General features: G+C 35.8%; 1 protein-coding gene across 5 annotated transcripts in view; it reads left to right on the top strand.

Annotated features, from left to right (window-relative positions):
• Positions 1 to 20,065, top strand: part of SBF2 (SET binding factor 2) — a 473,279-nt gene that overhangs the window by 232,653 nt on the left and 220,561 nt on the right. For all 5 annotated transcript variants that reach the window (XM_042959198.1, XM_042959197.1, XM_042959196.1 and 2 more), the window contains exon 6: positions 1,112 to 1,217. In XM_042959198.1, coding sequence (XP_042815132.1) covers positions 1,112 to 1,217 — 106 coding nt within the window. The remainder of the gene's footprint in view (positions 1 to 1,111; positions 1,218 to 20,065) is intronic.

Here is a 20,065-nt window from a genome sequence, read left to right as displayed (position 1 = left end):
TTTTGACTTTATTATGTTAATTTATTTTTTAACTTAAAAAACTTTTTATTGTGGCTGCTAGAAGTTTTAAAATATTACGTATGTGGTTCATGTTACATATTTTTTGTTTTCCAAGTTTTATTGACATATAATTGGCATAAAAATGTTGACTTTAATATTTTCTTATTTTTTAGTTAAGTATGATTGTCACTAATTTTTGTTTCTCCATTGTTATTAAATTTTCAGCTTTCTAATTATTGAATTTTCTCATACCATATTCATTTGGGCACAATGTAATTTGAATATTTTTGGTTTCATCATTACTCTTGCATCTATTAATTGGAGCTTATAGGCTCATCATTACTCTAAATTTGGACTTCAAAAAAAAGTTGGTTTTTTTACATTATTTATTTATTTATTTTATTAAAAAATTTTTTTAATGTTTATTCATTTTTGAGAGACAGAGAGAGACAGAGCACAAGTCGGGGAGGGGCAGAGTGTCAGCACAGAGCCCGATGAGGGGCTCGAACTCAGGAACTGTGAGATCATGACCTGAGCCGAAGTCAGGCACTCAACCAACTGAGCCACCCAGGTGCCCCATATTTTTTTATTTTTGAGAGAGATAGAGACAGACAGAGCACAAGTGGGGGAGGGGCAGAGAGAGAGTGAGACACAGAATCCGAAGCAGGCTCCAGGCCCTGAGCTGTCAGCACAGAGCCCGATGCGTGGCCTGAACCCATGGCCCCATGAGATCATGACCTGAGCCAAAGTTGGATGCTTAACCGACTGAGCCACCCAGGCACCCCCCCCAAAAAGTTTTTTTTTTAATTTTATTTTGAGAGAGAGATAGAGAGCAAGTGGAGAAGGGACAGAGAGAGAGGGAGATAGAATCCCAAGCAGGCTCTGCACTGCTAGCACAGAGCCCCATATGGGCCTCAAACTCACAAACCTCGAGATCATGACCTGAGCCGAAGTTGAGAGTCAGATGCTTAACAAAACTGAGCCACCCAGGCTTCCCCCCAAAAAACATTTTTTTAAACAAATTTGAACTTTCAAAGGATTTTTTTTTGTTTTAAGAAAATGAGAGAAATCACTTATGTTTGTGTATGTGTGTTTTTCACCCATTCTGCAGAAGCTGTTCTCCTTGGGTGCAGGAGACAGACAGCTGATCCAGACTCCTTTGCATGACAGTCTTCCTGTCACAGGCACTAGTGTGGCTCTCCTGTTCCAGCAGTTGGGTATGTCTTTTCTCCCATTGTCAGTGTCCTCTTGTAGAAGCCTATGAAAAAAAGATTTATCTGAAACTCATGTCACCTGACATAAATCAAGAGAATAAAAGCTAATCATTAAATACCTGATGTATAAAATATATAATTATATGGGTCCTAATCTTAAATGGTATTCATTCTTTACTTTCTTTCTTTTTTTTTTTTTTTTTTTTTTTTAAGTTTTAACCCTGGCCTCTTTTGCTCTGGAGTCAATTCGACTTTTAGAAAATAGGCAGATTTTCTTTATGCTTTCAAAAATGAATAGATAGTATAGTTTGCTTTTCCTTAGATGAATTAGTTTCGTAGAATCCTTGTCAGATGGAACGAAAAGTCCCATTATTCTAATCTATCACCTGGATCAGGACTTTATCTTCAATTTTCTAGCAATGGCAAGGCTGAAGAATTGTGGGGAGGACATCAGAAAAAGTACCCTCTATCCATTGGATACCTTTTACTTCATTTAGGGTGTAGTATAAAAATTTTTTTCAAAATTTTTTTCTTTTTTTTTTTTTAATGTTCATTATTTATTTTTGAGAGAGAGAGAGAGAGACAGACTGACAGACAGACAGAGCATGAGCAGGGGAGGGGCAGAAAGAGAGGGAGTCACAGAATCCGAAGCAGGCTCCAGGCTCCAAGCTGTCAGCATAGAGCCTGATGGGGGCTTGAACTCATGAACTGCAAGATCATGACCTGAGCAGAAGTCAGACATTTAACCAACTGAGCCACTCAGATGTCCTAATTTTTTTTTCCAAAAATTCATTTAAATTCTAGTTAGTTGACATATAGTGTAGTATTGTTTTCAGGAGTAGAATTTAGTGATTCATCACTTACATACAACGCCCAGTGCTCAACACAAGTGCCTACCTTAATGCCTATCACTCATCTAGCCCATCCCCCACCCCCCTCCCTCCATCAACCCTCAGTTTGTTCTCTATCATTAAGTCTCTTAATGATAGAGTCTCTTATGATTTGGGATGCCTGGGTGGCTCAGTTGATTGGGCGTCCAACTCAGGTCATGATCTCAGCTCGTGAGTTTGAGCCCTGTGTTTGGCTCTGTGCGGACAGCTTGGAGCCTGGAGCCTGCTTCAGATTCTTTCTCCCTCTCTCTCTGCCCCTTACCTGCTTATGCTCTGTCTCTTTCTCAAAAATAAATAAACATTAAATTTTTTTTTTTAAATAGAGTCTCTTATGGTTTGTTTCCCTCTCTTTTTTCCCCCCTTTCCATATATTCGTTTCTTAAATTGCACACATGAGAGAAATCTCATGGCATTTGTCTTTCTCTGACTTATTTTGCTTAGCATAATACTCTCTAGCTCTAGCCATGTCCTTGCAAAAGGCAAGATTTCATTCCTTTAGATGACTGAGTAGTAGTCCATTGTGTATATATATCACCTCTTCTTTATCCATTCATTAGTCATTGGATACTTGGGCTCTTTCCATAGTTTGGATATTATTAATAATGCTGCTATAAACATTGGGATACATGTACCCCTTCATATCTGTATTTTTGTGTCCTTTGGGTAAATACCTAGTAATGCAATTACTGGATTGTAGGGTAGTTCTATTTTTCACTTTTGAGGAATCTGCATACTATTTTCCAGAGTGGCTGCACCAGTTTGCATTCCCACCAACAGTGCAAGAGGGTTCCCCTTTCTCTGCATTCTTGCTAACACTATTTATATTGTTAATTTTAGCCATTCTGACAGGTGTGAGATGGTATCTCATTGTGATTTTGATTTGTATTTCCCTGATGATGAGTGATGTTGAGTATCTTCTCATATGTCTGTTAGTCATCTGGATGTCTTCTTTGGAAAAATGTGCCTTCATGTCTTCTGCCCATTTTTTAAGTGCATTATTTGGGGTTTTTTTGGATGTTGAGTTTGATAAGTTCCTTATAGATTTTGGATACTAACACTTTATCAGATATGCCATTTGCAAGTATCTTATCCTGTTCCATAGGCTGCATTTTGGTTTTGTTGAATGGTTCCCTCCCTGTGCAGAAGCTTTTTGTCTTGATGAAGTCCCAATAGTTCATTTTTGCTTTTGTTTCCCTTACCTCCGGCGACATATCTAGCAACAAGTTGCTCTGGACCAGGCCAAAGAGGTTGTTACCTGTTTTCTTCTCTAGGATTTTGATAGTTTCCTGTCTCACATTTAGGTCTTTGATCCATTTTGAATTTATTTTTGTGTATGGTGTAAGAAAGTGGTCCAGTTTCATTTTTCTCTTGCTGTCCAGTTTTCCCAGCATGATTTGTTGAAGAGACTGTCTTTTTCCTACTGGATATTCTTTTTTTATTATTATTCTCAAGTTAGTTAACATACAGTTCAGTCTTGTCTTCAGGAGTAGAACCCAGTGATTCATCTCTTACACATGACACCCAGTGCTCATCCCAAAAAGTGCCCCCTTTAGTGTCTGTCACCCATTTAACCCCCGCCCCCACCATCAACCCTCAGTTTGTTCTCCGTATTTAAGAGTCTCTTCTTTCCTGCTTCACTGAAGATTAGTTGACCATATAGTTGTAGATAGAAATAGTATAACTTTAAAGTGAGTATGTTTCTGATCACGGCTGCCTGAGATTCCTGTTTACCTCTTACTTGTCCTTTATATGTGCCTACATATGAGTGTCCCATTCTCCTTGATTCAGTCTTTGTCAGTGTTCTCCATCTGTCTTTGGGTCTTTTTTTAGTTACACTGGAACCTTCCCTTCCTTAGGGCTCATATTCTGCATCCCCATGGAATTATTCCTTATACAAAACTCCTGCCCTCTTGTTTCCTTTCTATATCATGCTGAATTTTGCTGCTTGCTCAGCTCTATAATTTATCCCTTCTTTTTCATTAATGGCCCCATCCTTATTCTTCTGTTGTGACTTCAATTGTCAAATTTAGAAAGCCTCAGAAGAAATTAATGTAAATATATGCGGAGTTTTATAGTATCCTAATAAAGATGAATGGTGATACCAATCCCCAAGTAGTAGTTTTTACCCCTTTACACCTATTTCCTTTCAGAAGTTCAAACACTAAAAAATCACCTATCCCTTTTTCTCTCCCCTCTGAAAGATTCTACTCAGTCATTTCAGTGAAGTCCTAATTTAATTAAACTTTTTTTTTTTTTTAAGTGTATGAAATAGATAATCTCTCACTGGTGGCACTTACTTCTCTAAAGAATATCTTATTTATTAAATCCTCCTGCCATATACTTTTAGAAAATATTTTAGGGGCTTCATGGACTACCTGCAGCCTGTCCATGGTCCCTCCTAACCATTGACTTAGTTGATTTTAGCCAAACACTATTCCTGTGACTTTTTTACTTTTAGAAGAGGCTGTATACCTCTAACGGGTCAATCAAAGCAAAGATTTACCATGAAAAGGAATAGAAAAATAATGACACAAATATAATAATATCACATTCCCAAATGCTGCCTTTTATCTTAATGAGTGCCTTACAAGCCTCGCATGTTTTTGAGTTTTTACAATGATTTGATGAGGGGAGGAGAAGGATGTTACTGACATTCAGTGCCCATGACCAGGGATATTAAACATCCCTCATGCATGATGTATGTGCACCAGAAGAGTTTTTACTTCAAAAACACTGGTAGCACTCCCACTGAGAAAAACTACAATAAAGTATAAATTTATAAAACCTGTATCTCTCTTCAGGTAACGGTGGTCTGTGTAACTTAGACTAACCCTCTTAGCAATAACTACTAGAAAAGCTATGTAAATATAAGCATCATCTTCTTGAAAGTATCAGAAGCAGTAAAGGTGACTAAACCATGGTCCGAGAAAAGAAGGAAACCTAGAGAAGTGAGCCAGACATTTGGGACCAGTTTTTCCCAGAGCATCAGTTGATTTTGGAAGAAGTAACTGAAAAGCTGTCCACACACTATCGATACCCGTAGGGATGGGGGAAATTGAGTTCAGGTTTACCAAGGGACATTTCTTTAAAAGCTGTCATCCTTTGAGTTGAGACTACAAAGGACCACAGCTGAGGAATGAGTCAAGGTCTACATAAGGTCCCTTGAGGAACTGAAGTGGAACTTGAGATCATTTTAGTTCCTTAAAATGGATTCTAGTGATCCTTGATGCTACTGTAGTATATAGCTATATACTACCAGTAAAAGAAAATCCTCTCTGGAACAAGATAACTACATTCTAGGCCTTAAGTATACCTGTAAAATTTTATATATAAATATTCCCAACACTCAACCAAAACTAGCCAGAAACACAGAGGACTAATCCTATATGAAAGAAATACAGAAGAAACCATAGACAGGGGCACCTAGAAAATAGTTACCAGATTCACATATTAAAATAACTATGCTTAAATATTGAAGGAGATAAAAAGTCCAGAGTGAGAATTTGGGGAGTGGCATCAGCAAGATGTTAGAACAAGAAGTCCTAGTCCTTCTTCCACAGAAACATTGCTTTAACAATGATGTACCGTTCAAAATGCAATCCAGCTAAGAATTTGCAGTGAGCACACAGCTGAGTACAGACAGACACGTTAAAATGGGTAAGGAGAGCAACTTCACTTTTTCTTGTCAGCCTCTCCCCCAAGCTTGCACAGCTCAGCACAGGGAGAGGACGCCCCAGCTTGCAGCTCCTTGGGGGAGAGGGAAGGAGAAGAGTAGAGTATGTATTCAATTTTCCAGCTTTTTGGAGGGCTGCCTGAGGGTGAGACTGGTTCCTGTCTCACCTCTTTTGGAGCACTGACAGGATTGGCATGGTTTCGATGCCACTGAGAACAAAGAAGAGTAAAGGGTAGCTTCCTGTACCATCATTGCTTGTCTCAGGTGGAGAAGATGCACAACTTGGGGTATATCCCATGGGAAGGAGGAAGAGGAAAAACAGCAGTCTAACTTTTCAGAGAGCTGCCTGAATATTGACAAAGTTGTAGAGGAACTTTAATTCACTGCTGATGAGAATGTGAATTGGAGCACAGTTTGATTTACTAAAAAGTTAAATAAACCAAATAATCTAGCCATTCTACTCTTAAACCTTCTACTCCATTTACCTAAGGAAAATGGTAACATTGTCCATAAAATATTTGTACATGAATGTTCATTTCCATATTTTTATGGATATTTTAAAAACTAGGAACAAGCTCAGTCTGGATCAGTAGCAGTGGTTAATGGTGATAATACATAAATAATCTGGTATATCCATACAATGCAGTACTACTAAGCTATATAATGAATTATTGAGACATGGTATAGCATAGATTAATCTGAAAATAATTATGCTGAATTTAAAAAGTCATACAAAAAAGAATTTATACTGTATGATTTGGTTTCTATGAAGTTCTAGAAAATGCAGTCTCTGTGGTAATAGAATAGTTGCTTTGGGGGTGAGAAAAGAAGGATTACAAAGAGATATAAGGAAACTTTTTTTTTAATGTTTATTTATTTTTGAGAGAGAGATAGAGACAGAGTGCAAGCAGGGGAAGAGCAGAGAGAGAGGGAAACACAGAATCTGAAGCACGCTCCAGGCTCTGAGCTGTCAGCACAGAGCCTGACGTGGGGCTTGAACTCACAAACCATGAGATCGTGACCTGAGCCGAAGTTGGATGCTTAACCAACAGAGCCACCAAGGTACCCCAAGTATGAGGAAACTTTGGAATGTTGTGTTCATTATCTTGATTGTGGTGATGGTTTTACAGGTATGCATATATATGTCAAAGTATATCAAATTCTACAAGAGAATTAAAAATATATATTCATACAAGAGCTTATACATGAATTTTCATAGCAGCATTATTCATAATAGCCAAAAAAATGGAAACAACCCAAAGGTCCATCAACTCATAAATGGATAAACAAATTTTAGTATATTTATATAAATGGATTATTATTGAGCCATACTAAGGAATGAATTTTTGATATGTGCTACAAATGGACAAATCTTGAAAACATTATGTGAAGTGAAAGAAGCAAGACTCAAAAGGTCTTATATTGTATGGTCCCATTTATATGAAATGTGTACAACAGGCAAATCCATAGAGACAGGAAGTAGATTAAAGGTTGCCAAGAACTAGTGGGGGAGGGGACAGTGGAGTGACTGGTAAGGAGAATGGGGTTTCTCTTCAGGTCATGAAGTTGAGTTAGAGACTGGTGATGGTTTTACAACCTAAGCCTATACTAAAAACCACTGAATTGTATTCTTTATAAGGGCAAGTTTATGGTATATGAATTATATCTCAATAAAGAAAAAACTTCTTGTCAGAAGAATTCAGAAGCCATCTTGAAGAGGCTTGCAACTGATCTGATGGTATAATTTGAGCTTCATAAATGATGGTAATTGCAATTGATTGAAACCCAGCAAATATTTTTAAATCCATGAATTCATAATAATATTAAATGAAAAATTATTACCTTAGAACATAATGGAACCAATTTGTTATCTTGAAAACTTATCAGTAAAGGAAAAGAGGGGCGCCTGGGTGGCTCAGTCGGTTAAGCATCCGACTTCGGCTCAGGTCATGATCTCACGGCTTGTGAATTCGAGCCCTGTGTCCGGCTCTGCGCTGACAGCTCAGATCCTGGAGCCTCTTCGGATTCTGTGTCTTTCTCTCTCTCTGCCTCTCCCCCGCTCACGCTCTGTCTCTCAAAAATAAACATTAAAAAAAATAGTTTTTTAAATAAAGGAAAAGAATCTAGCATTTATTCTGCCTTGTTTATATGACTATATAATACAGGACAACCCATTAGTAGATGAGGAGAATTGTGTCTTTTTAAAAGTATTCTATCAAGGTGCACCTGGGGGCTCAGTCGGTTAAGCATCCTGCTCTTGGTTTCGGCTCACATCATGATCTCATGGTTTGTGAGTTTGAGCCCTGCATCGGGCTCTGTGCTGACAGTGCAGAGCCTGCTTGGGATTCTCTCTCTCTCTGCCCCTCCCCTGCTCTCTCTCTGTCTCTCTCTCTCTCTCTTTCAAAATTATAAGTAAACTTAAAAAAATAAAAATAATAAAAGTATTCTATCAATAAATGAAAAAATTATAGTAACAGAACATCATCATTTTACAGTCTTTAGTAAATGAAGATCTGATAATCAACAAGTGTTATTATAAGAAGGAAAAAAGCAGGTATTATATATCTAGCCTTGCCACACACACTACCTGTAGTTTGGTCAGAGGGATTAATCTGAGTCTGATTTCAGGAAATACAGAAGACAGGGGAACACATTGAAATGCACCAAAAGATGGCAGTTGTCAAAATCTAGGCTCTCAGAAGATGTGGTGTGTGTATATATATGTATGTATGTATATAATGTGTGTGTGTGTGTGTGTGTGTGTGTGTGTGTGTACACATATAATGGAATATTATTCAGCCATAAAAAAGAATGGAATCTTACCATTTATAATAACATGGATGGAGCTAGAGAGTGTAATGCTAAGCAAAATAAGTCAGATAAAGACAAATACCATACTATTTCCCTTATATGTGAAATTTAAGAAATGAAACAAATGAGCACAAGAAAAAAAGAGAGTAACCAAGAAACAGACTCTTAACTATAGAGCACAAACTAATGGTTACCAGAGGGGTGGTAGGTGGGGGGATGGGTGAAATAGGTGAAGGGAATTAAGAGTACACTTATAATGAGCACTGAGTAATATATAGTATTGTTGAATCACTGTATTGTACAACTGAAACTGATATAACACTGTATGTTAACTATACTGGAATTAAAGTAAACTTTTAAAAAGTCTGGGTTCACAGAAAATCATTGGTCAAATGTCCCAGGTTCTTTATTGTTTATTTTTAATGTTTATTTATTTTTGAGAGAGACAGACAGAGCACAAACAGGGGAGGAGCAGAGAGAGAGGAAGACACAGAATCCAAAGCAGGCTCCAGGCGCCATGCTGTCAGCACAGAGCCCAACACAGGGATTGAACTTACAGACTGTGAGATCATGACCTGAGCCGAAGTCAGACGCTTAACTGACCAAGCCACCCATGTGCCCCTGTCCCAGGTTCTTTAACAAATAAATTTTAATGAAAGGAAAGGAATGGAGGAATAACTTCAAGATTAAAAGAGATTTATAACATACCCTATTTTTAATAGAGTGAGATTGAACTATAGTGTCTAGGAATGCACATTTTGGCAATGAAACTATAGAAAAAAAGGAAAATGGTTGATAGAATAAAGTCAAGATAATGGTTACTTATGGCAGTAGAGAGAGAATTCTGATTGGAGGCACAGGGAAGGGGCCTTTAGGGTTGCTGGCAAAGTTCTCTTTCTCAGCCTAGGTAGTGTTCATTAATTCTTTAGGATAATTCACTAAGCCACCCATTTTACTTGTATGGTTTTCTATATTTGTGTTTAATCTTTCAATAAAAATATTTTTTAAAAACTTATAAAACTAACTCTTTACATGTATATATTTTATTTAAAAATATATAGTACTTCAACACATTAGAGATTTTATTCTCAGATAACAAAGTCTAGAGGTAGGCAGTACAGAGCTGATGTGTTGACTCACGGTTGTCTTCAGGGATGGTATGGAAATTCTACTCCATAGTTTTTCCTTACTGATTAATAAGGGGTTTTTCCCTTACAAGACTGTGAGCTTTAAGAACTTCTTATTCTGTGTGTCCTCTGTATTTGGCATAGTACCTTAGACTCAAAAAACATTAATATTTGTTGAATACATGAATGAATACATTAGCCATGAAGAAAACGGCAATCATTATTTTATTAGATGATGTTCTATGTATGGATGAAGTGTGTCGGAATGTATGACTATTAGTCATTTGAAGATCAGATTTCATTATTTTACTCTCTAGTATTTTCAGCTGAATTATCTTTTGCTTACATATTCAAAATTTAATTTTTCAGGGAAAAAATAAGGAAAAGATAAGAAAGGGAAGGAGAGAGAAGGATGCTTCTAAGCGCTGTGTGCAGAGTTGTAGTTTCCAGAGCATGCGGCACTGATAATTCTGTCTAAAGGCATGTTCTTATCACCAGTCATTTTGGTTGGACTGTTGTTGAAGGCCATTATCAGAGTTCACTACCTGGGTTGGGGGTGAGATGGTGGTGGTGGATTTTATAAAGCATAGACAGGAAGCAGATAAGACTGTAAGATTCTTTTGTAGCCTTGACCAGTTTTCCTGTGGAAGGTCTAAATGTAATGATAGCATTTCCTTGGTTCTTCTCTCCACGGATTGTTATGATAATGAATTTGTTTTTCACAGTTTGAAAGGTCTCTGCCATTGCCTGAAATAATTATGTGGACTTCCACCATCACCCACCTCATTCCCCATAATTTCCTGTTAATCACCTTCGTCTCTTACTTCCTGTATTATTTATTTGTTCCTTGTAGCCTATCTGAACTATTTTTGTTTACCTGAAGAGTTGTGGAAAACTGTAGATGTTTTGTTTTTTTAATGTTAGTAAGATTATATTCACAGGACTGGTTTTTATAGCCCATCTGATTTTTTGTTTGTTTGTTTAATCCATAGCTGTTTAACTCACATGTCCCTCTTTAACCCAAATAATTTTGTGAAATTTTCATGACATGTTTTGCCATATCTGTTTAGTTATAATTTGGATTTTAACTGCAAATATGCTAATTTTAGAATACTTATTCCCCAGTTTTTACAGTATCCTATTTTAAAGTATACTTAAAAATGTATACTACATTTTTTAAGTTGCGTACTAAAATGAACTTGGACCCTCATCTATCGTCAATTTCCATAGTTAAACTACAATAGTCTTATATCATCCGTGCTTATACTTCTATCACAGCTTTACCAATGTATTATTGACGCATAGCTTATGTAAGTTCAAGGTTTACAATGTGATGACTTGATGCAGATATATATTGTGAAATGATTACTACAGTAAGATTAGCTAATACCTCTGTCCCTTCACATAATTCTAAATTTTTATGTGTGTGCTGATAATATTTAAGATCTACTGTCTTAAGAACTTTCAAGTATATAATACAGTATTATTATTATAATCATCACGCTGTACATTAGATCCCCTGAATTTATTCATCTTATACTTAGAATTTGCGCCCTTTGACCAGTGTCTCCCCATTTCTCACATCCGTTAGCCCCTGGCAACCACCATTCTACTCTCTATTTCTATGAATTCAGCTTTTTTTGATTCCACATGTAAGTGAGAACATAGAGTGTCTTTCTCTTTCTAATTTGTTTAACTTAATATAATGCCTTAAAGGTCTATCTATGTTGCTACAAAAGCCAGGATTTCTTTCTTTTTTATGGATGAAAAATATTCCATTGTATTACAATTATTTTCTTTATTCATTCATCTATCGAAGGACACTTAGGTTGTTTCCATGTCTTGGCTGTTGTGAATAATGTTATGAACATAGGAGAGTAGATAACTCTTCAAGATAGGGATTTCATTTCTTTTGGATATATAATCAGAGGTGGAATTGCTGGATCATATGGTAGTTCTATTTTTAATTTTCTGAAATACTTCCACATTGTTTTCCAAAATGGCTGCGCCAATCTACATTTCCACCAAGAGTGCACAATGGATACCATTTCTCCATAACCTTGCCAATACTTGTTATCTCTTATCTTTTAGATAAACATTCTAACAAATGTAAGATGATAACTTACTATGGCTTTGATTTGCATTTCCCTGATGGTTAGTGATGTTAAGCATCTTTTCATATACTCTACATGGCATTTGTATGTTTTTGGAAAAATGTCTATTCAAGTCCTTTGTCCAATTTTTAATCAGATAGGTCTTTTTTCTTGGCTATGAAGTTGTATGTGTTCCTTATATATTTTAGATATTAATCCCTTATCAGATAGATGGTTTGCATATATTTTCTCCTCTTTTGTAGGTTGCCTTTTCATTTTGCTGACTTATTTCTTTTGCTAGGCAGAAACTTTTTAGTTTGATATTGTCCCACTTGTTTATTTTTTCTTTTGGTGTCACATTCAAAAAATCATTGCAAAACCAATGTCAAGGAGCTTTCCCCTATGTTTTCCTCTAGTAGTTTTATAGTTTGGGTTCTTATGTTTACATATTTAATCCATTTTGAGTTTGTTTTTTTTTTAAGTGATGTGACTTAGGGGTCCAATTTCATTCTTTTGCATGTGAGTATCCAGTTTTCCTAGCACTGTTTATTGAAGAGATTATCTTTTCCTCATTGAATATTCCTGGCTCCTTTATGAAATATTTGTTGACCTTATGAGTTTATTTCTGTGATCTCAATTATCTTCCCTTGATTTGTGTGTTTTTTATGCTAGTACCACACTATTTTTATTACTATAGCTTTGTAATATAGATTTAAATCAAGAATTATGATGCTTCTAGCTTTGTTTTTTGTCGGGATTGCTTTGACTGTTTGGGATCTTTTATGGTTCCATATAAATTTTAGGATTTTTTTCTGTTTCTGTGAAAAATTTCATTAGAATTTTGATAGAGATAGCATTGAATCCATAGATGGTTTTGGGTAGTAACATTTTGACAATATTAATTCTTCTGATTCATGAACACAGGATATCGTTCCATTTATTTGTGTCTTCTTTAGTTCCTTTCATCAGTCTTGTGGGTTTTAACATATAGATCTTTCATGTCTTGGTTAAATTTATCCCTAAGTTTGAAATTATTTTTGAATGCTGTTGTAAGTGGGATTATTTTCTTTATTTCTTTTTTATTTTTATTTTTTTAAATTTTTTTTAACATTTATTTATTTTTGAGACAGAGAGAGACAGAGCATGAACAGGGGAGGGTCAGAGAGAGAGGGAGACACAGAATCTGAAACAGGCTCCAGGCTCTGAGCGGTCAGCACAGAACCCGACGCGGGGCTCGAACTCACACACCGCGAGATCATGACCTGAGCCGAAGTCAGACACTTAACCGACGAGCCACCCAGGCGCCCCCTTTATTTCTTTTTTAGATAGTTTCTTGTTAGTATATAGAAATGCAGCTGATTTTTGATTACTGTTGACTTTGTATCTGCGTCTTTACTGAATTAGTTTATTCTAATAGCTTTGTGGTAGGGTCTTTAGGATTCTCTCTATATAAGATCATATCATCTGCCAAAAGATTCAGTTTTACTTCTTTTCTTATGTGGGTGCCTTTTATGTCTTCTTGCCTAATTGCTCTGACGAGGGTTTCTAGTACTCTGTTGAATAGAGTGGTGAGAATGGGTACCTTTTTCTTATTCCCGATCTTACTAGGAAAGTTTTCAACCTTTTACCATCGAGTAAGATGTTAGCTGTGGGATTGTCATATGTGGTGTTTATTATGTTGAGGTACATTCCATCTATACCCAATTTGTTGAGAATTTTTATCATGAAATAATATTGAATTTTGTCAAATGCTTTTTTCTGCTTCTATTGAGATGATCATAGGATTTTTATTTATTTTTATTTTTTAAATTTTCATTTATTTTAGAAAGAGAGAGAGACAGAGCATGAGTGGGGGAGAGGGAGAGAGAGAGGGAGACACAGAATCCAAAGCAAGCTCCAGGCTCTGAGCTGTCAGCACAGAGCCCAATGTGGGGCCCAAACCCATGAACCATGAGATCATGACCTGAACCGAAATTGGACGCCCAACTGACCAAGCCACCCAGCTGCCCCAGTCATGATTTTTAAATCTTTCATTCTATTAATGTGGTGTATCACATTGATTTGTGTATGTTGAACCATCCTTACATGCAGGATTAATTAAATCCCACTTGATGATTGTGTGTGGTCCTTTTAGTGTGATGCTGAATTCGGTTTGCAGATGTTTTATTGAGAGTTTTTGCATCCATTCATCAGGGATATTGGCCTGTAGTTTTCTTTTCAAATAGTGTCCTTATCTGACTTTGTTATCAGGATAATGCTAGCCTTGTAAAATTAGTTTGGGAGTGTTCCTTCCTCTTTAATTTTTTAGAAATTTGAGAGGAATTAGTATTCTTATTTAAATGTTTGGTAGAATTTACTAGTGAAACCATGTAGTCCTAGACTTTTCTTTGTTGGGAAGTTTTGATTACTGTTTCCATCTCCTTACATATTATTGGTCTGTTTGAAATTACTATTTCCTCCTGAGTCAGCCTTGGTATAAGCTTTTTTATATGCATAGTTTCTTTTTGCTTACCCAAATTAACCTCAGCCAGTTTTTCATTAACTATTATTAGGTCAGTTTTTTTATGTTGATTGTCTCTAATACTAAATATCGACATTATTAAAAAATTATTAAAATAGCCAGAGTTTTTTCTTCAGTTTATCTTATAAACATTATTTTTACTTTGTATATACACATCCTTAAAATTTTGATTATAGCTGTAACTTTTGGTTCAGAAAGTTACTTCTATTTTTAAATTTTTTTTTTTAACATTTATTTATTTTTGAGACAGAGAGAGACAGAGCATGAGCAGGGGAGGGTCAGAGAGAGAGGGAGACACAGAATCTGAAACGGGCTCCAGGCTCCAAGCTGTCAGCACAGAGCCCGACGCGGGGCTTGAACTCACGGACCGTGAGATCATGACCTGAGCCAAAGTCGGACGCTTAACCGACTGAGCCACCCAGGCTCCCCTATTTTTAAATATTTTAATGGGAAAATTTTGGTATTCTCTTTTGTCTTCCCCTGGAAAATCTTCTGTCTATAATGCTATATGATTATTCCTGAAGTGACATTAACTTTTACAAGAATATCAAAAATAATTTATGTTCCTGAAATAGAAAGATGAAATGCCAGAGGAAATAATGAAAGTTTAGGTTGTACAAAATATTATTTTTACATTAATACCTTTAAGAATATGTTGAGGGGCACCTGGGTGGCTCAGTCAGTTAAGCATCCAACTTCAGCTCAGGTCATGATCTCGTGGTTTGTGAGTTCAAGCCCTGCATTGAGCTCTGTGCAGACAGCTCAGAGCCTGGAGCCTGTTCAGATCCTGTGTCTCCCTCTTTCTCTGCCCCTCCCCTGCCTGTACTCTGTTTCTCTCAAAAGTAAATAAACATTTTAAGAATTTTAAATAGAAAGAATATGTTGATTGGTTAATTTACAAACCATATATTTTATGCATCAACTGTGGAATGATTTTTGTCTTTTTACCTTAAGTGATTGAAATCTAGTACCTTGGATTATGTTTCTGTTTTCACTCATTTTTTTCAGTTTATTCATGTAACATTATTACTTGTTTTTTGTCTTCTTAATTATAATGGGAAGAAGTTAAGTAGTCATTTTCTTTCTCAATATATGTAGTTAAAAAGAATAGTTGGAGAATTTGAACACACAAGAGTTTAGACCATTACTGTGAATGGCATATTGTGCTCTATATATGGAAAAGGAGGAAATAGGAAATTTAATGTTTTATTAGATCTATGACTAATCATTTTTTGACAGTTTGAATATCAACTCCTTTCCATGGGGATTTGAAACAAATTAAATCTTCTCACTGATCTGTTCTGGAGCAGTTTTTTGAAGGAACTACTTACCATGTGTACTCTATTCCAGAGGCCTTAGGATCTCTTGGGAAAACCGTTCAAATTTAATTTTTTGTAATAAATAGCACAAAGAATAAAGTCCCTATAATGCTTACCTGCAGGAGTATTTGTTTTTAATTTTTTTAATGTTTATTTACTTTTGAGAGAGGGAGACAAAGTGCGAGCAGGGGAGGGGCAGAGAGAGAGGGAGAAAGAGAATCTGAAGCAGGTTACAGGCTCTGAGCTGTCAGCACAGAGCCCATCAGGGGGCTTGAACTCACAAACTGCGAGATCATGACCAGAACTGAAGTTGGATGCTTAACTGACTGAGCCACCCAGGTGCCCCAGGAGTATTTTTTTTTAATTAAATATTTACAAAGTCAGTAACATATGCCAGGTTCTGTGCTAGTCACAAGTGATATAAAGATGAAAAAAGCCATAGCCCTTACCTAGATATACTTTTAACCTAATGGAGAAACATACATATTTTAAAAACTGTATACAGTATAATTAATGCAATAATAGGAATACCAAGAACTAAGAGAGATACCAAGAGAGATACCTTACTAGCTAGACAAGAGGATGAAGGACATTCCAGGTAGAAGGAAGAACATAAGCAATGGTATAGAGCCATAAAATGTCTTCATGAAATAGTAAGAGGTTTGATGAAGTTTGAGTATAGGGTTGTAGGAAATAGACTCTAATCAGGAACTTGATTGCTTTTGTTTTGAAAGTTAAAGATTAAATTTATGCTAGTTTTGTAAAGGAAGCCATTTTTAGATTACCAAAGACTGATAGTCAGTGATCTATGGAGTGCTTGTTGACTAGTGTACTACCCTTGCTGGAATTACACATAAATAAAGCATGTGGTGGCTACATGATATAATTTGAGGACAGTTCAGAAGAATCCTGGTTCAAAACTGTCTTCTCCATTTTCCTTTTATGGTGTTTAAATGCTATATTAAATAGTAATCTCTATCTTTGTATTTAGTTACCCTTTAATGAGTGTAAATGTTTTGAGGCAAGATTGCCACTAAGAGTTATCCTTCATTGTCATGAAGTTCTCTTGTCTAAAATTTCATTTTACTCTTTTAGCACTCAGAGATTTAATATTCTTTGGCTACTCCAGCATTTAAGTATGCAACTTACAAATGATGGCAGGATAAATAACCCTGTCTTTTGTGCTCTGTAGCACTTTGTACATATCTATATTCTGTTACTTTTAATTATTTACTTACCATCTTCACTGAACTGTGAACCCCTGTTTCAGCCTGCCTCAAATTTCTTTATCCATCCCTAGAGTTTGCAATTTCTTATATATCTCAGCAGCTTGATAAAGGCTTAATAGTGGAGGAAAGAAGGAAAAAGGAGAAGAAAGGAAGAAGTTTTAATTAAAAGTTATTTCTGCCAAGGCAATTCCTTCCTGCTTGATCCTTGCTTTATTTAGTTAGCAATTACTCAATATATTATCCTTCCCCTTTGTTTGTTATTCTATTCCCAAGACACCTTTTGCTTCCTGCTTCTTAAATTTAGACATTAAAAAGATTTTAAAACTTGGTCTATCAGAACAGGCACAGACTGGGAATCTGGGCCATTTGGGATTGGAGTAATCTGACGTGATTACCCCAGTCTCAGAATCAATTATAGGGTTATAAAGAAAAGAAATGTGCTGTACCTTTTTACAGTTTTGGTTGAAATGGTCATTTATGGATTGTTACTTGGGATATTCACAGTTTTAGAATTGAATTATTTGTGGTCATATGTATTTATTAATTCACTTCTTATATTTAAAGATTACCACATTGCTAAGCTCTATTTATAAGCCTGTAAAGTATATTTAATTCATGTCACACTTAAGAGAGTAATCCTATGTTCATAACCACTAAAAATATACCCATGTCCCATGTATGGTTGCCCAATTCAGTTACATTTTTAAACCATTTTTTACATAGAAGATTTTCATTTCTAACATATTTGGAAATAATGTACTACTTGTAATGTATTAAACATTGCCTCTCAGTGATAGTTATAAACTAACATATATAAACCTATATAAAACTTTAGTTAATTTGTGAAGGTAGCAGTTTTGTTTTTCTCTACTGCTATATTCCCAGTGCCTGGAACATGGTAGCTTCTTGACAAATATTGATCAAATAAATGAGAAATATCCTTTTCCTTGACTTTTATTAAGTCAGGATCATTATTATATTGTCTTCTCCATTGTGGATTTATGTAAAAGAACTGTAATAAATTGTTTAAGGTGTCCTGAAATATATTCTGCCTTAAACCACAGCCTTCAGTTCCTCAATATGCCATTTGAAAGCTGAGACATAGTGTTCTACCTACGCAACATATTATTATTCAGAGAAGGGGACAATTTCTGGAGAAAATTTTTTGGTGTTTTCTTCAAAACAGGAAACAAATAGATTTGTTAATGTTTGATGCTATGAATTCTAGAACTTCAACCCCTAAAGAAAAGTTAAGAACAGGAAGTAATTTTTCAGAATGTTTTACTATTTGAATAATCAACAGGATGTATGTGAACCATTGTACTGAAGTCAGTAGTAATTATCACTAGAATATTTGTTTGTCTTCTCTACTGTTATTGTGCAGCTTTAGATGGACATTAACTACTAAAGACGAGGAATCAATTCAAGACTATGTAGCAAACTGGTTATGACTTGTAGTTCAAAGAAATTTGAATTTCTAAATAATTACACAGCTATAAACACAGCAACAAACATTGCTAGTTAGGATTAAAAACAATTTCTTAAAATATTTGAGATTGTTAATTATCTGAATTTAAGAAAGCATGTGATATTCAAGAATACAAAAAAAAAATTTTTAATGTTTTATTTCTTGAGAGAGAGAGAATGAGAAAGCGCATGAGCTGGGGAGGGCAGAGAGAGTAATTAATCCGAAGCGGGCTCCATGCTGAGAGGAGTAAGCCCGATGCATGGCTCAAACCCACCAACTGGGAGATCATGACCTAGGTCATAGTTGGCCGCTTGACCAGCTGAGCCACTCAGATGCCCCAAGAATACAAAATTTAAGTAATACTTCAGTTAGGGATGGGTAAATTATTTGTACATATACACAATATTATTTTCTGGATAATGGAAAACTTCCCCTTTAAGTACTAGAATATTGTCCCTAACTCATTTCTAATGTAAATCCTAATATAAATCTTGTGTTAGTAAGTATAGTGTAATATTTCCTCCTTGGTATCATAAACTGGTTGTTTTTACTGATATAAGTGGTTAAAGTCCCTTAAAAACTGAATACCTGCTTTCTCCACGATTTATCTAGTACTAAATGATGCTGACTATGAATTTTATTTTCTGGTGGATGATCAGAACAGATTCTTTTTGTGGGAGATGGGGGGAACATTGCAGAGAGTTCAGATAGGAGTGGAGAGGCAAAAGTTCTTCCCCAGAGTCTTCAGGAAAGAAAGCCGGATTCCTTCTCATGGTATTCAGATTCTTTTTAAACATGCCCTTGACAGAACTACTTATAGGTCTTACTGCCTTTTCCTCCTCAGCCCTGTTTATTTGCACATGGTTTTCTGTCAGCTTTGAAAGCCTTGTTTCTCCTGTCTCCCTAACTAACTTCTGCTTATTCTTCAAAATCCAGCTCAAGGATCGGTTCCTTTGGTGGGCCCAGTATAAATCACAGAGATCTGTGAAAGATGAAAGAGGGAGATAAAAGAGCCAGTGTTAGAGTGGTACATTCTGACATCACATAAATGAGAAACGCTTGTCTGGCTTTTGTCAGCTTTAAAGATGGAAGGGGGCCATGAGCCAAGGAATGTGGGCATTTGCTAGAAACTGAAAAACCCCAAAATAGGACTTCTGAACATTAAGACTTGCTGAACTTCATAGTAATATGTTTGTGTTTTTTAAGCAAATGCATACTTTAATCATAATTCTAAATTACTTATTTTCGCATTTATATAAATGTTTCCATAAACCAAGAAAAACTGAGCTAATAAGTATTATACATTTAATGGTTAATATGCTTCAAAGAGTTTTTCTTGAAAAGTGAACAGGAGTTGGTTGAAATTGTTCCCACAGATATAAAGTATCTGTTAGTATTTTTATTCATAACAAATTCAGATCTAAGCTTTCTGAAAAGCTGTAGTACCTAATACCATAAGAAGGATGACTAAGTACTTGACAGCCCCCCTCTTAAGCACTGGCTTAACATAAAGAAATTATTTTAAGAAACAGCCTCCCCTGCACTATCCTCACCCCTGTTTTATTTACAGTACAGAGACTAATATTTTTGCAAAGCATTCATTTAATCATGAAATGTAGACAGATGCAATGGTATCAAGGAAAAGAGCATTTAGTACCTTTTCACTTTATTAAAGGTTTTGACAATGAGAGCCTTATAAAATGTCATGAAATTCAGTTTG

This window comes from Panthera tigris, chromosome D1 (genome assembly GCF_018350195.1).
Source record: "Panthera tigris isolate Pti1 chromosome D1, P.tigris_Pti1_mat1.1, whole genome shotgun sequence".
NCBI classification, from domain to species: Eukaryota; Metazoa; Chordata; class Mammalia; order Carnivora; family Felidae; genus Panthera; species Panthera tigris.
The sequence above is the reverse complement of the archived record's forward strand: the minus strand, read 5'-3'. Positions and strand labels throughout refer to the sequence as shown.